The sequence below is a fragment of the Pagrus pagrus genome (genome assembly GCF_965226575.1).
Source record: "Pagrus pagrus genome assembly, chromosome: 5".
NCBI classification, from domain to species: Eukaryota; Metazoa; Chordata; class Actinopteri; order Spariformes; family Sparidae; genus Pagrus; species Pagrus pagrus.
This window is the reverse complement of record NC_140189.1, coordinates 22834553-22852842: the sequence shown is the minus strand read 5'-3', so window position 1 is coordinate 22852842 and position 18290 is coordinate 22834553. Positions and strand designations below refer to the sequence as shown.

Below are 18290 nucleotides of genomic sequence, written 5' to 3'. Positions count from 1 at the left end.
CCACCTCCCATTTGCAGTTTCCTGTCGCTCAGTATGTGCCACAATGTTTGTTGGCTGAGGTTTATCATCTTCGTTTTATCTCAGCAGTTTCAGAAGCTTCAAGTTCATCATTTTTGTGGAGATCACTAATCTGTGCAACGTTATTCTGGATGACACAGGAGAATGGAGCAGGCTTTTATACTTCTTGTGATGTTAGCTGGAGTATCGCATGGTAAAATTGTCATCATTTATAAACAAAGTTCAACACTTTGCAGAGCCATTGCAGCAATGTGCAAAAGGTAAAACTATGCAAGTATTCAAGCTGATTTCTTTTGTGTATGCCCTTTTCTGTAGCTTTCTTTTCAGCTGCCGAGACTAAATGTAACGCCAGCCACAACACAACTGTGTGTTCTGTTGCTCCGGGAGGATCTGTGTACATCCAAGTGATGACCAACGCCAGCGGACACCAGCTGTGGTATAAGAAACAGCTTCCCACTGGACCCATAACTGTGTTCTCTCTGAAGAAAGAAAAGGTGACGATACAGGAGGCATTTAGAGACAGGATACAGTTCTTCATCAACAACGGGACACTGAAGTTCACAAACGTGGAGAGGAATGATTCAGGTCAATACAGCGTGGAGGCTTATGATCCAAATGGGCTCCGCGTCAAAGACATTCAAATAAAACTTGATGTTCAAGGCAAGTGTTTGAAATTTAACCTCATCTTCCAACTTTCCTGTCCACTCAGTATTTACTGTAACCAAATACCTGCTGATATGAAAGCTGTGTAGTGTTTCTTCTTTACTCCTTCAATCTAGCGGCATTATCTATCAGAGATGTGTTCGACTCGAAATCTTGAATTTGATAAAAATGAGTTCTGCATTGCACGGCAGCAAATGATTCACGAGAATATCTTTAAAGCGATACTGAAGCTTCAGTCAGTGAATATTTATAGATTTACTTAATATGGTCTGCGGTTGACCTGTGAAGTGCTGTGAAAAAAGAGGCCTTAGGCGCAGAACAAAAAGCTTTCAGTATTAGTCAGCTTGGATGTTGTTCTCGTGTTTGTTTTGTCCATTGTGAATTTCAGCCATGACAGTACTTTACTGTTCACCTCTGCTGTAGAGATTAATGCCTGACTTTCTTTTCATTAAGATCCATGTATTATTAAATTTACGAAAATGCGCATTGTCGCATTGTTAAAGAAAGGGAGAAAAAATACCTGGACCCGTCTTATCCAGATCCACACCAATAGTTAATGGGGTCTTTTCTGGGCCTGACCCGTCCTCTGTCCGAGAGTCATGGAAATCAGTTCTGTAGTTTCTGTGTAATCCTGCTGACAAACCAACAAACAGGTGACATGGATTAACGCCAACCTCTTGGTGGAGGTAATCAAATCAAATCAAATCAAATCAAATCAAATCAAATCAAACCAGATCAAATCAGATCAAATCAAATCAAATCAAATCAAATCAAATCAAATCAAATCAAATCAAATCCCTGTGGACATCCCTCTGGTTGTTGTACTGCACTTCATACTTCCTGTTCCTTAACATCCATAGATCCCAGATTGTCCTCAATACTTCTGTTTGGAGCTGTTAAGCCTTCAGTCTCAACATTTCTGCCATGCTATGCCTCTCAGGGATTTGAAGAAGGATGACTTTCTCTCTGTTCAAAGTTATTCTTGTCATACTCAGCATGAATGTCTACAGTTGAGGCGGTAAACAAAATATATAATGAGCAACACTCAGGTTAAGGAATAGAAAAAAACGTCTGTCATTATAAATGCTGTACAGGTTTTGAGGGGACAACTACATAAAATTTTCTAAAGAGCAATTCCAGATGGGGACACTAAAAGCAGTGCTGTAACTGTGCTAACAAACACTGCGTCATCCTGCCAGTTAAGGAAAACCACATTTGCTTCTGCAAACACCGTTGTTACTTTGGTTCATAAGCAAAGACAGTTAGGTGTTTTTCTTATTGTATTCAGCGGTAAAGAAACGTCAAACATATCCTTTGTTTGAACTACTTACTGTAGGTCAGCCGCCAACGACAGACTCTGATTTCCACTCATGTTCTCTACCTGCATCATGTGACACTGCTGAGGGGTCCCGCCCTTCCTGCCCCCCCCCATGGGATTTACACCAATGCCTATAATAACCAATGTGGTCTTCTCTCCCCAGAAAACATTTGGCCCATCTTGATCATAGTCTGTTGTGCAGTGGGTGTTCTGATAGTGGTGGTGGTATGCTGCTGTGTCTGCTGGAAAAAGAAGTGTAATAAGAAGTCAGGTAAGACTGCACAGGCCTGTTTGCATTTGAACTTTTCAGTCACGACATGTTGGTGGAAATGTCAAACCCCTTTGTTCTGCTTTAAATGCAAATTCATTTTGTGTTTTGTGCAGCCCCCATATGAGTTCAGACTTTAAGGAACTGGATCAGTATCTTAAATGAAACACTGAGGACACCGGGAACCGCAAACAGGACTTTTAGCATTTCTCTGGCGCTGGAAAAGTTCTCTTTTTGTATCTTGCATCAATGGAGAAAAAGATTTGTGATCATTTTAGTACAGCAGCTGTGTATCGGGTCACTAATCAGAATAAAATGGTGTAAATCATTATAGTTGTGATCTCGTCTTTGTCAAACAGCAACAAAAGATTGATGGTCATAAATCCACACACACAAAAAAGTTCAGCAGAATCTGTTTAAATAGAACTTAATACTTCAAATATGGGGATTATTTTCATTTTTAATGTTAAACTCTATTAGAAGCTGAATGTTGACGTATCTCTCAGACCAAAAATGTAATTGTGATGTAGAATTAGGCATATTGTTTATTATTAGAGTTTTGAAACTGACGCTGTGATGGGACATTTTTACATAACGAGAAGATGTTACTGTAAGATAACTGCAAAAATCTGATTCAATGAATTGCATTATTATTAACAGTAAAACTATTAATTTTTATATAAGCAAACCTTTTGAATGCATCACTCACAATTACTTAGATGTTGTCTAATGTTAAGTGCACTCACTTAAAATCAAATCAAAGACTTCAAAGACTACCAGGAGTGAACTGGCTAAAGTAGTTGATTTCTGAAGGTTGTGTCATGTTGTGTTATGACGACATCTGCAGGCTGTGTTTGGGTTTCACTCACATTACTTCCTCTGTTTATATTCACTTCTAAATACCCATTTTTCAGCCTGGATATAAGAGACATTTGTGTTCATAATAAATATACTTTATCAGCGACCTCACAGTTGTTTTCAGTATCTAAATATATACTTTTCTGCAGAAGTAGTGTAGCAGAGTCGAAAGTTATAACACCTGTTCAAAAAAATCCCTTAAAAATCCAATTCCCTGTGTCTAGTTTCATTTCAACAAATTACGTTGAAAATAGAAAGATGTCTCGCTGTGTACACGTAAACGCTGTGCAATTGTTTCAATCATAACATCCATATGTTCACCTATCTCACTTCGCAAATGTGGATGATGATTCAACGGGCAGAATACAACAGCCAGAACAAATACATTAATACTAATAATTAGAGAAGATGTACGTGGTTTATACTGCACGATGGCAACTCATGATTTGTTTCACTTCCTTCATAGATTAGTGAAATGACAGCTTAACATTTAATCCTTCTATCATCGTCCAGGTCATCCTCCAGTGGACACGCCATCAGCGTTTCAGATCAGAGAACACTGTACATTTATACATGATTCTGAAACCTGATTTTACATACGTTGCGATTTTTTTTTGGTCATTCAAATTTGGATAGGTGTTTAACAGCACATCTTTCTGTGATGTGACAAACTCAGAAAATATTTTAATTATTGCTTTACATGGACTTATAAGGACACTTTATTTTGAGCTCACGCGCTGATTGTTGAAAACAGAACTGGAAAGAAATTCTGATCAACACGTTTCAAACAGAGATGCGGAAATGATACAATCAGTTGGCTGCAATATTCTGCTTCCTTTACCAGGTTGTGAAAAACAAGGGAAGCATCACTGTGATGTCTGAGGATGTTGTTTGAGGTTTGCAGACTACACTGCATTAAATAAGCTTCATACAGCTCTCCATATTGTGGTTGTAAACATCCTGGGGATGAAAAATATCAACTGTCTGTCTAAAGCTATTGCATGTCGACAGAAGTTGTTCATCACATTCGTCAAATATTGAAGCTCAAAAATCAACTTTTCTTACAAATAGGACCTTTAATGTGAAAATATTTTTGATGGTACATTACATTCAATTGCGGAGGATTCAACGTGCATTCATCTGTCAAAAAAGCGAACTTATTTCAGTTTTTCAGTGAGTTTACAATGTTGTACAAAGCTCAGTGAACACGACAATATTTCTGCAACTGAAGAACAGTTTTATATGAGAATACAGAAAATTGTACAAGCAGATGACATGTTGTTTCTGAGGCTTTCAGTGTCGATAGCTTTGCCAGTGCTAACCACACTTATTCTGCTTCCTCTTTCTGTTCTCAACTGTACTATTTGAACAACACTCTGTCTGGTCAGACCTTTTACCCCTTTGATCACTATGAGAAGACATTTCAGGCTGCTCAGTTTAAGATCTGCATGTTTGCTGGTAAATAAAGTAGAGAGGTTTGTCTGGAAGCTGCTGACTGGATCAACAGAGGCTGAACACTGAGGAGACATGGAGGCTGTGATTGGACTGTTGCTGATGCTGCTGGGAGTCTCTCATGGTGAGATGTTGAACGTTTTAATTTGACGTACCTGATGAAAGCTGCTTTATTTTATTCACACTCAAATTCTGTATATAGAAAGGATTGCCACCTGAGTTATAAAGATACTGCTGAATCTGAATCTCAATCACAGTGACATCATGCCGTTACACCAGAACTTTCTTCAGTATATAAAGGTTCTTCTTAGATGTTTTGCTGTCACGTATTTGTTCATGGCTCAACTGCACAACAACATTTTCATGTCTACGTCAAGAGAGGCATAGAGAGTTCAGACATTCAATATTTGGTTTTAAAAAAAATTACAAAATGAAATAGTCTTCTTTAAATCTTTCTTTATTGTTTTTCAAAAATCATATGTTTTGAAATTTCACTCTTGTTTTTAATGGATCTAAAGAACGCTCTAAAGTCGCTTCAAAATAGAAAACCAAACACTTGTAGGGATATTGAATTGTAGCAACATGATGCTTAGCGTCAGAGGAAACATTAAAACCCAAGATGTCATGATTTTATGGTTGCACCCTTGTTTTTTTTTATTTCAGCTCTGTCGATTGCTGCTGCAGTCAGGTTTATTAACAGGAGTGAAGATAAATCCACATTTCAATCCCAAAAGTTTAAAAGTAATCCCCGAGCTCTCCTCCCGTCAGTAAACGGCTCCAGATAAGAGCAGAATCTGATCAGGCTCTTCATCTGACTCTTTAGTCAGATCTGAGAGGCTGAACAGCGGCTACGTCCTCCACTCCGCCCGGCCTTCCACACAACACTGGACAAATGTCTTTTGTTTTGATAGAAAGCTCCCTAACACAGAAGTCATGTTTAATACAGATTGTATTTGTACTTTAGTAGCTGAACTCAAACTGTTTTTCAGTTTGACAGGCTTGTACATTTTTTTTATTTTAAGTAGTCAAATTAGTAGAAATGGACTGATTAGATTCAAAATGTTTTGTCTTGTAATACTTATGTCTATGAATACATTTCCAGGTGTGGAAACCTACTGTGATGGCAGACAGTATGGAGCACAGTGTTATGGAGCATTGGGAGGGACTGTGGTCCTCCGGCTGATGGACAGCACCTCAGAAAAAAGCAAATACCAATGGGTCAAAAACAAAACAATAATACTCCGTGGGAGGAATAACAGGACAATGTCTAATCTGTTAGAAAACAGATCTTCATTTACTCCCAGTGATGGAACATTTAGGATCAATAACCTGAGCAGGACTGATGGTGGTGAATATACTCTAAAAAGCTTTGATTTAAGAGGACGACAATTAGATCCTCTGATTCTACAGTTGAACATTCAAGGTAAATAACTTTTTTTTGTGGAATTAAATTACATCGATCAACATAAATGTCATATTCTTCATATATCTGTATCTGTGTCTGTTCTGTATTAGAAACTGTACAGAATGACCAAGATTGTGTTAATATCAAAAGTGATGTGAGTGTGTTTCCTTCAGCTCCTGTGTCCTCTGTCCTGCTGGTCTCTGAGTGTCTGTCCCAGGGAGAGATGAGGGCGTCCTGCTCCTCTGATGGAGGGGACAGTCCTCAGTACAGCTGGACTCTGGATGGACACACACTGACAGACGCTCAGCTCCTCTCTGGAAATAATGAGAGTAACATCATCACTCTGAGACAAAACGTCTCAGGACAACTGGTCTGCTCAGTCAGCAACCATTTCAGTAGGATGTCTACCTGTGGTGAGTGAGAAGATGAGTGGAAAACAGTTTGATGATTATGATGCTGAAGATTAGTTTACATCAGTTATCGATCTATTTATTTTCTGTAGGCTTCAGATTCACTGACTGCAGCTTATCCAATGGGATGCACTTATCACAGAGAGTGCTTGTAACCAGCCAAACCCAGTGTACTGATCCAGCAACAACCCCGACCATGATCACAGTAACAGAGGCTCCCTCTGTGGGTAAGGAGAGTAACATCATAATGTCCAAAACTCTGCACTAACATCACACACACACTAATCAAACTGCTGCTTCCTCCAGCAGAGATGACCCATGGTACTTAAGTCAAAATCCACTCCTGATTTTGTGTCTCTTTATCTGAACAGATCACTCCTTGCTCATATGTGGTTTGCGAGCAGCTGTGGTGATTCTTATCTTAATCGGGGTCGCCGTCTATTTTGTTTGGAAGAAGAAGAAATATAAGAAAGCTGAAGGCTCTGCTGCACCTGGAGAGATGGACTATGAGAACTCTGTTGTGATGGTTGAAATGAGAAGTTCTGCATCTGCACTTTAACTTTCTGACTCAACACGTCAGTGTCTCCTCTCTCCTCCCTCGGCTGTATGTCTTTATGGATGTGAAAATATGGTTTAGAGAGGAAATTCACTTCTGCTTTTATTCTTATCAAATTCACTTCCTGGTACCAATATAACGTTCTGACCCAGTACAGTAGATAGCTTGGTGATACTCCCAGAGTTAATGAATCGTTAATGAGTAATTCCTGAATAACAATGATTGAAGGACTATATCGTATTTAATGATGAGTTACTAGAGAACAGACTTGGATATACTAGCCCTCCTTGGTCTGTTTTTCTTCAATGTTTTCAATGAATAATAATGTAAAATATATCAAAGTATTTAATAGTAAGAGCTTTAATTTAGTTGCTTTCAGTCAAGTGTCATCAGTCAGTTTACGTAAGCTAACCTTTTGTTGACATTTTTAGCATGAACTGTACCTTTAATGACTGCTGACACCAGACTCATCATCAGTATTAGCAGGTGTGCAGTTTCCCTCTGCTGGTTCACAGAGGAGTTACTGTTGTTTATGGATAAGTCTGTATTCAGTAGGTTGAGAAGATTTCAGGAAAAGTACAAATAAAAAAAATAATAATCAAGGAGCTATTAATGCTTCAAGTGGCTTTACAATAATAATATAATATATAGTTAATAGAAAGTATCTATACAGCTGTTGCTACATTAAGTGTTTGTTGCTGCAAGTGCAATGTCTGAACGATTTCAATATTTTAGGGCATCTAGCTTTATTGAAGAGTGGCCAGTGGAGGGCGACAGACTCTAATGAGAAAACAGAGAGAAGAAGATGACGTGAGGAATTACAAGCATGAGCTTCAAACCCACAACATTACAGAGAAATAGCTTCAGACCACTGTGGGCCAACGGCACAGTGTGATCTATTTCTGTTATAAACCAAAAACTGTAGGAATCAGCTGAGTTGAAGAATCTACTTCCTTTTCACATGTACATAGTAAATGACGCATGAACCATCACTCACAGCAAGAATTACATACATCAACACTTTCTTACAGGTTGATCAACATTTTGGATGATAGCCATCAACATCATACTGTTCCCAACATCGATGAGGAACTGATACGACCACTTGGCTGCAATTTTCAGTTTCCTTTACCATCTTGTGATTAACACAGGAAGCATCACTGTGATGTCTGAGGATGATGTTTGAGGTTTGCCTGTTGTAAAAGATAAATAAAACACAAGTCCTGATGATGATACTGAGACTTCACTCTGTTAAACTGACTACAAACAGGTTTTCATATAAGTGTATATCAACTGTCGGCCTAAAACTACTTTATGTTGGCAGAAATGGTTCATCCCATTTTGTGAATTAATGTGTATTTAATTAGATTAAGTTGATGCAGTGTAACAGAGTAAAAATCACAAGTCTTACCTGATGATGGTCTGATGACTGAAAGCAATACCACAAAAGTTGTTTCTGAGAGTTTTTGTACAACACACAGATCTAATATATTTATAGTTATTAAAACTTTGTAATATCAAGGTGAAAATTTAAAGCAAAATAACACAAACATGTTTATTGATGATACCTGAGGGAAATACAACCTGCATTCATCTTTGCTCTGCCTCTCAAAATTAGAGGAATAAAGTTTACTTGTTGTACTTTTTCAGTGAGTTCATTATTGTGCAAAGCTCAAAGGACACAACAAGATGTTTCATATGAGAAGAAATCAACTTGTCAAGCAGATTACATATTGTTTCTGAGAATGTATGTGTTCATAATTTTGCAAGTAATGACGAAATTACTTCTGCTTCCTCTTTCATCTCTAGACTGTATTATTTTATTACCCTATCAGAGTTGTCACACCTTCTGATCTGAAGTTGATCACTGATTACTACAACTTCTTCTTTTTCTTTTCCTCCTTCTGAGACATTTCAGGCTGCTCAGTTTAAGATCTGCATGTTTGCTGTTAAATAAAGTAGAGAGGTTTGTCTGGAAGCTGCTGACTGGATCAACAGAGGCTGAACACTGAGGAGACATGGAGGCTGTGATTGGACTGTTGCTGATGCTGCTCGGAGTCTCTCATGGTGAGATGTTGAACTTTTATTTAAAATGACACATTTAATGCAGGTGTGAGGTCAAAATATGTTCAAAAGTACAGTTTGACATCATCTTCAGATGTGTTGCAGCTCAAACACTGATCCACACATTATATATAAATGAAATAAATATGATTAAATATGTTTTTATCAGCTTTGACTGCCAAAGATCTGTGAAAGTGAAACAACATGAAAGATTTCTCCGGTGTTATTTTCAGTACTATGCATGACGGGAAATTCAAGCTGTTATTTATTTTTTTTACTGAAATTGAAATACAAATAACAGATACAGGAAAAATACAAGGTTTGAAAAACATTTGTACAGTTTAAAATGTTTGTACACAGTTTGAAGTGACTGAAAAAGGCTTAAAAACAATGTTTTACTGAAAAATGTGACTCAACTTAAAATGTTCATGAACATATATTTGATACACATATTCATAGTTTGGTCTGAGGTACCTCAAAACTGTACTTTATCAGAGTACTTTAGTGTATATGCTCAGTTACTTTCCACCACTGGTCACAGGCCAGAGCTGCAGCAACCTCACTGTTTCTGTAGTTTTGACTGTGTCTCATTGTTATTTATTTTTTAGAAGTTAAAGGATCAAAATTGTTAACTTTATTTCAACTTCTGTCTCAAAATGTCAAGGTGTGGAAACTTACTGTGATGGCAGAATAAATGGAGCTCAGTGTTGTGGAGCTTTGGGAGGAACTGTGGTCCTCCGGCTGATGGACAACGCCTCAGAAATAAGAAGATACCTTTGGTTAAAAAACAAAACATCAATACTCAGTGGGAGAACGAATCATATTTTGTTTAATCTGATAGACACCAGATCGTCATTTACTCCCAGTAATGGAACATTTAGGATCAATAACCTGAGCAGGACTGATGGTGGTGAATATACTCTGAAAAGTTTTGATTTAAGAGGACGACAATTAGATCCTCAGATTCTACAGCTGAACATTCAAGGTAAATAACTTTTTTTGCTTATTGAGGAAATAAGTAACATTGATCAACATAAACACTTTGACTGAACAACATATATTATATATTCTTCATGTACCTGTTTCTATCTGACCTTGACCACTGGCATCACAGTGCTGACTGTACCAACTAAGCCACCAACAGCCCCGACCATGATCACAGAAACAGAGGCGTCCACTGTGGGTAAGGAGAGAAACATTATAATGTCCAAAACTCTGCACTAACATCACACGCACAAACCAAACTGTTGCTTCCTCCAGCAGAGATGACCCATGGTACTTAAGTTAAAATCAACACCTGATTTTTGTGTCTCTTTATCTGAACAGATCACTCCTTGCTCATATGTGGTCTGCGAACAGCTGTTGTGATTCTGATATTAATAGGGATCACCGTCTATTTCGTCTGGAAGAAGAAGAAATACGAGAAAGCTGAAGACTCTGCCGTCCCTGAAGAGATGGACTATGAGAACTCTGTTGTGATGGTTGAAATGTGAAATTCTGCATCTGAAATCTAACTTTCTGAACCAACATCTCGTTGATGCCTCTGAGCTGTTGGCTCTGTGTCTTTAAGGATGTGAAAATAGGGTTTAGAGAGGAAATTCACTTCTACTTTTATTCTTATCAAATTCACTTCCTGGCACCAATATAACGTTCTGACCCAGTACAGTAGATAGCTTGGTGATACTCCCGCGTGCTTCTCTTAACTGGCTACATGCAGACCCAAATCTACTGCAACTATATATAAGAGCCTCATACAACCCCATTTCAAAAATGTGAACTATCCCTGGTCCCAATGTTAAATTGTCTTTTAAAAACTGGTAACACTTTACAATAAGGTAGACAAAAATGTGAGTAGTTACTGAGGAGCGAGTGAGGAATGAATCAGGAACGACTTGATAGTTAATGAATCGTTAATGAGTAGTTCCTGAATAACAATGATTCAAGGACTATATAGTATTTAATGATGAGTTACTAGAGAACAGACTTGGATATACTACATCATTAAAACATTAGGTATTGATTAGTTCATAAATACCTGTGAATCAGCATACAACATACTTCTTTATGAGTTGTTCCTGATTAACTATCAACCAACTTCAGGCAAAATAAAAACACAATTCTGAGTAGTTTTGCACTAGACTCGTTAAATACTTTTTACGTAATCATTAATTACTGTTTTGGTGTACCTTCAATTAAAGTGAAACATAATACAGAGTAGTTACCCAACAGACTCCTTAGGAAACTCCAAGGAAAAAGTAACTAGTGATTAAGTAATTAGTACTTAATGAGTCTGTTGGGTAACTACTAAGCATTATGTTTCACTTAATTTGAAGGTACACCAAAACAGTAATTGATATTAAATGATACAGTAATTAGTAATTAATGAGTCTTCACTAGTTCATGCTAATCAACAGGTGGTTGATAATCAATCCGGAAAAACTCATGAAGGAAGTGGCCAATATGTCATATTATTACTTAGGAACTAATGATCACCTAATGACGGTGATGGAATGTAACTAAGAACAATTACTCAAGTACTGTACTTAAATACAATTTGTCCTTTATTTATTATATCAGCAATTTGATATCAAACAACACTGATTCTAATAATCACAAAAAAGATGAATATCACATGCAAATATATGTATAGTTTACTTTTATTTGTACTTTTGATACTTAAGTACATTTATTCAGTAACTAAGTAAATACTAACATTGTTGTATACCTTATTGTAAATTGTTATCATGATGTATAACAAGTGATATAGAAACTTTGGATTAATCTACTGGTGAAATCTTTGTCTATAAGGGTAAAACAATAACTAAAGACAGGATCAGTCATTAAGTATAACATATTGCCGAGGAAAGGGAGACTTGGTGACTAATGGACAAGGTAATCATTAACTAATGATTCAGTACTCAGTAACCACTCAGTATGATGCATTGCTTTACTTGAGGGGACATAAAGAGCATCATCATTCATTAATCCCAGTCTGGTCTTTAGTAACTCATCATTTAGGTCCTGTCTTCCATTAGAAATTGTTAGGGAAGCACTTATTAATGACTCATCAATGATCAAGTCATTTCTTAATTGACTAATCATTGACTAAATTTGACTAAAATTTGATTTGGAGTTACGAGTGCAAAAAGCATGGGCTGAAGAGAAGCGAGCCTGCACCCCTGCATCTATTTTAGCCTGATAAATTGAACAATATTCTTTAAGACACGTAGATGATGTTCCCTCTCCCTGGTTGGTCCCCTCCTTATCCTGACTCTGACTCTGACTCTGATGATGAATACAGTACTGAGTAAACATGTGTTTTGCCTTCTCCCAGCTTGCAATGAATACTAGGAATGTCTATGTTCCACAAAAACAGCTATTATTGCTTTTCGACTATACAATATGTGATAACTTAAATTGAATCCTGGGGGAATTTTTAAGTTTGATGTCTGTTGTGTGTAGTTTGTATATACTTAAAGTGATCAATAAATGATCAAAAGGGAGGAGTGTAATGGAAAATGATATTACTAGACTCTTGTATGAGAAATTATTTAACTCTTATATCATTATGTTTTACATTGTCTTCATATGTTCTTGCACAGCATCTACAAACAGTAGGTGGTGGTATGTGCCTTTAAAATTGTTTTGTGAGCAGCCAATAAACGCAGCGAAGAACAACAAACACACATGTTGTCACTGGTGTGGATGTTTTTTTACAAGAAGAACATAACACGAGGAAAAAATACACTTGTCACAGCTATGGAATATCAAATAAACCATCTTTGCTCATTACATCTTAGCCTTTCTTACACTCAGGTGTGCATGAAAAAGCATAAAAATGTTAGTTACTATATCAGTTATTTAATCGGTATCGGCCATGAGAGTCAGGCAATGATCAGTTATCGTATCAACTGAAAAATAATCCTCCAAGGAGCTTTTACTGCTCAAGTGGTTTTAATAAAACGGTCTGCCTCTCTAGATATTTACTGTTCATTACTGCAGGTGTAATGTCAGAACAATTTCAATATGTTAGGGAATTCAGCCTTATTAAAGAGTGGCCAGTGGAGGGCGACAGAAATGAGAAAACAGAGCGAGGAAGATGACGCGAGGAATTTCACACATGAGCTTCAAACCCAAAACATTACAAGGAAATAGCTCCAGACCACTGTGGGCCAACAGCACAGTGTGATTATGTTTATATTCGATTAGATAAAGTTGATGCAGTGATGAACTGAATTAATACAGTTATCTCACAGTCCAGAGTTTTTGATCCAACACACGTCTAAGATTTTAAAAGTTATTCAAACTTTGTAACCTGGAAGTGAAAATTTGAAGGAAAATAATAGAAACATGTTTACTGATGTTACATCAATACAATTTTGGAGCATTCAACCTGCATTCATCTTTGCTCTGCCTCTCAAAATTAGAGGAATAAAGTTTACTTGTTTTACTTTTTCAGTGAGTTCATTATTGTGCAAAGCTCAAAGGACACAACAAGATGTCTGCAACTGAAGAACACTTTCATATGACGAGATATCGACTTGTCAAGGAGATGACGTGTTGTTTCTGACACTTATAGTGTCGATAAATATTTGAAGTACTGACCACATTAGCTCAGCTTCCTCCGTCACCGATAGACTGTACCATTTTTACAACACCCTGCTTGGTCAAGAGTTTCACATGCCCTTATCTGAAGTTGATCACTATGAGAAGACATTTCAGGCTGCTCAGTTTAAGATCTGCATGTTTGCTGTTAAATAAAGTAGAGAGGTTTGTCTGGAAGCTGCTGACTGGATCAACAGAGGCTGAACACTGAGGAGACATGGAGGCTGTGATTGGACTGTTGCTGATGCTGCTGGGAGTCTCTCAGGGTGAGATGTTGAACTTTTATTTAAAATGACACATTTAATGCAGGTGTGAGATCGAAATATGTTCAGAAGTACATTGTGACATCATCTTCAGATGTGTTGCAGCTCAAACACTGACCCACACGTTATATATGAATGAATAAATATGATTAAATATGTTTTTATCAGCTTTGATCTGATTGCCAAAGATCTGTGATAGTGAAACAACATGAAAGGTTTCTCTGGTGTTATTTTGAGTACTATGCATGTATGACGGGAAATTCAAGCTTTAAATATAGTCAGAGTATTAAAAGTAAAGGTACTCACAGTACTTGCAGTAATGGCACCATTTTGAATGTTTTATTTCACATTTATTTTCATGTCCAATGTGTATTTGTATGTATGTTTGGTTATAACTGATGCATTATCATGTGAGGAGCATGATGATATTGGCAAGTGTGAGCTGATTAAATTGTCTTTACAGTCCGTTTGTTAGATTAATCAATGTCAGTGTTGTTTCAAAATGTCCAGGTGTGGAAACCTACTGTGATGGCAGAATAAATGGAGCTCAGTGTTATGGAGCTTTGGGAGGAACTGTGGTCCTCCGGCTGATGGACAGCGCCTCAGAAATAAGAAGATACCAATGGGTCAAAAACAAAACAGTAATACTCAATGGGAGGAAGAATGTGATAACGTCTAATCTGTTTGAAACCAGATCCTCATTTACTCCCAGTGATGCAACACTTAGGATGAATAACCTGAGCAGGACTGATGGTGGTGAATATACTCTTAGAATATTTGATTCAGGAGGACGACTACTAGAGCCTCTGATTCTGCGGCTGAACATTCAAGGTAATAACTTTTTTTCCTTTACCTCCTGGGGGATTTAGTAACATTGATAAACATACATTGTTTTACTGAACTATATACATCTCACATTCTACTTATATTTGTATCTGTGTCTGTTCTGTATTAGAAACTGTACAGAATAACTAAGATTGAGTTAATATCAAAAGTGATGTGAGTGTGTTTCCTTCAGCTCCTGTGTCCTCTGTCCTGCTGGTCTCTGAGTGTCTGTCCCAGGGAGAGATGAGGGTGTCCTGCTCCTCTGAGGGAGGGGACAGTCCTCAGTACAGCTGGACTCTGGATGGACACACACTGACAGACGCTCAGCTCCTCTCTGGAAATAAAGACAGTAACATCATCACTCTGAGACAAAACGTCTCAGGACAACTGGTCTGCTCAGTCGGCAACCACGTCAGTAGAGTCTCGAAAGAAGAGATGATATCTACCTGTGGTGAGTGAGAACATGATGAACGATAACTTCATAATTACAACACTGATTCTGACACTGTGTGCATCAGTGATGATCTGTTTATTTTCTGTAGGCTTCATATTCATTGACTGCATCTCCAATGGGACGCACATATCACAGTGGGTGTTTGAAGCCAATAACACCCTGTGTATTGAGTCAACAACAGCCCCGACCATGATCGCAGAAACAGAGGCGTCCACTGTGGGTAAGGAGAGTAACATTATAATGTCTATAAAACTCTCCACTCACATCATACTCTAATGAAACTGTTGCTCCCTCCTGCAGAGATGACCCATGAAAACTTTTATTACATTTCGTGCAGCTGTGGGATCAAATATGTTCTAAAAGTACAGTTTGACATCTTGAGTGATGTGTTGCAGCTCAAGAATTGACCCACATGTTACACATGAATTAATTAAATGTAATTAAATATGTTTATTTAATCTCCGAATAACAGCCAAATATCTGTGATAGTGTAACATGAAAGCTCTCTGGTGTAATTTTTAAATGGAGGCTTGTGTTTAACTACTATTTACATACTGTGTGACTGTAAATTCAAGCAGCTTTTTTTTGTCTTTTCTTTTCAGCTGATATTGAAATACTCATACCAGATACAAAAGACTAAAAAGTTTTGAAAAACATTTGTACAGTTTAAAGTGACTGAAAAGGCTTAAAAACAATGTTTGACCGAAAAGTTAGTACTTTAGTGACTCAACTTAAAATGTTCATTAACATATTTGATACACATATATTTATAGTTTAGTCTGAGGAGATAAAACAAAAACACTTTGTTTGATACATAAACATTAAAATACAAATGTTAAACTTTATCATTATATTAAAAGTTCTAGATTGCTAAAAATGACAATGGACCCTAATATAGTAGAAAGGTAAATCAACAGTGTTGTATCCTGATTTTTAAAACAAAAATACAAATGTAAGACTGTTTTATTTCATATATATCATCATGTATAATATATATGCAACACAACTTAAAAGCTTTAATTTAAGAGGTGCGACAATCAGAGTTGATTGTAGAAGGTGAAGGACTTTTTTTCCTACTGGTGAACTTAGTAACATTGATCAACATGCATGTCTTATTCTGTTGCTAAACAACATATATTATATATTCTTCATATATCTGTATCTGTGTCTGTTCTGTATAGAAACCGTACAGAATAACCAAGATTGTGTTAATATCAAAAGTGATGTGAGTGTGTTTCCTTCAGCTCCTGTGTCCTCTGTCCTGCTGGTCTCTGAGTGTCTGTCCCAGGGAGAGATGATGGTGTCCTGCTCCTCTGAGGGAGGGGACAGTCCTCAGTACAGCTGGACTCTGGATGGACACACACTGACAGACGCTCAGCTCCTCTCTGGAAATAAAGACAGTAACAACATCACTCTGAGACAAAACGTCTCAGGACAACTGGTCTGCTCAGTCAGCAACCACGTCAGTAGAGTCTCGAAGGAAGAGACGATATCTACCTGTGGTGAGTGAGAACATGATGAAAAATAACTTCATAATGACAACACTAATTCTGACACTGTGTGCATCTGTTTATTTTCTATAGGCTTTATATTCATTGACTGCATCGCCGATGGGACGCACATATCACAGTGGGTGCTTGAAGCCAATAACAGCCTGTGTGTTGAATCGACAACAGCCCATACCTCGACTACTGAGCGCAAGGAACCTGGCATCACAGTGCTGACTATACCAACTAAGCCACCAACAGCCCCGACCATGACCACAGAAACAGAAGCATCCACTGTGGGTAAGGAGAGTAACATAATATCCATAAAGCCACTCACTAATCAAACTGTTGCTCCCTCCGGCAGAGATGACCCATGAAAACTAACTCTCCTGTCACACCAATAAGAATATTTTTACATGAGGAGACAAATTGTACACATAGATGACTTGTTCTTTCTGAGACTTTGTGTCGACGATAACTTGCCAAGTACTGATCACATTAAGTCAGCTTCCTCCATCATCTCCAAACTATTTCACACAATTTGCTTGCCTATTCATCTGAAGAGATGATATCTACCTGTGGTGAGTGAGAACATGATGAAAAATAACTGATAATTACAACACTGCTTGTGACACTCTGTGCATCAGTGATGATCTGTTTCTTTTCTATAGGCTTTATATTCATTGACTGCATCTCCAATGGGACGCACATATCACAGTGGGTGTTTGAAGCCAATAACACCCTGTGTATTGAGTCAACAACAGCCCATACCTTGACTACTGAGGATAAGGAGCCTGGCATCACAGTGCTGACTGTACCAACTAAGCCACCAACAGCCCCGACCATGATCACAGTAACAGAGGCGGGTAAGGAGAGAAACATCATAATGTCCAAAACTCTGCACTAACATCACACACACTAATCAAACTGTTGCTTCCTCCAGCAGAGATGACCCATGGTACTTAAGTCAAAATCCACTCCTGATTTTGTGTCTCTTTATCTGAACAGATCACTCCCTGCTCATATGTGGTCTGCGAACAGCTGTTGTGATTTTTATTTTAATCGGGATCGCCGTCTATTTTGTTTGGAAGAAGAAGAAATACGAGAAAGCTGAAGTCTCTGCTGCACCTGAAGAGATGGACTATGAGAACTCTGTTGTGATGGTTGAAATGAGTTCTGCATCTTTATTTTAACTTTGTGACGCAACACGTCAGTGTCGCCTCTCAGCTGCTGTGATATTGGACATGAGTCTTCATGGATGTAAAAATAGATTAGAGTTAAAATCCTCATCTCTTCTTATTCCTCTCAAATTGACTTCTTAGCAGCTCAAGAGAAAAGTTGATGTTTTGGAGATAAACTGTTTAAGTTTTGCGTTTTACTTTTTAGCTGTATATTCTAGAAATGTTGATTTGGCACCATAAAGACAAAACTGTGATTTAATGAGCATATTAACACATGTGATTTAAGTGATTGAGTCTGAAATATTTAATTATGCGAATCATGATTTTGTGTCTTTCTCACCTTTTGTTTTTGAGTAATAATGTAAATAATGTCAAATTTAATAGTAAGCCTTATTTAGTTACTTTTGTTTGTTCTGTATTCAGTCAGTCATGTGACATCAGTCAGTTTATGTAACTTTTTGTT

The 18290-nt window shown here is 37.5% G+C and overlaps 2 protein-coding genes across 2 annotated transcripts; both read left to right on the top strand.

Annotated features, from left to right (window-relative positions):
- The first annotated feature begins 12 nt into the window (after positions 1-12).
- Positions 13-2596, top strand: LOC311257074 (uncharacterized protein). Its single transcript, XM_084352520.1, has 4 exons — positions 13-211; positions 334-678; positions 2163-2270; positions 2384-2596. Exons 1-4 carry the CDS (start codon positions 163-165, stop codon positions 2392-2394), a joined length of 513 nt encoding a protein of 170 aa, XP_084208646.1. The 5' UTR covers positions 13-162; the 3' UTR covers positions 2395-2596.
- A 3321-nt stretch (positions 2597-5917) lies between these two features.
- On the top strand, positions 5918-7501 carry LOC311257169 (uncharacterized protein). The gene is made up of 4 exons (XM_084352638.1): positions 5918-6000; positions 6156-6395; positions 6485-6619; positions 6764-7501. The coding sequence occupies exons 2-4, from the start codon at positions 6206-6208 to the stop codon at positions 6949-6951; spliced, it is 513 nt and encodes a 170-aa protein (XP_084208764.1). The 5' UTR covers positions 5918-6000; positions 6156-6205; the 3' UTR covers positions 6952-7501.
- Positions 7502-18290: the final 10789 nt, after the last annotated feature.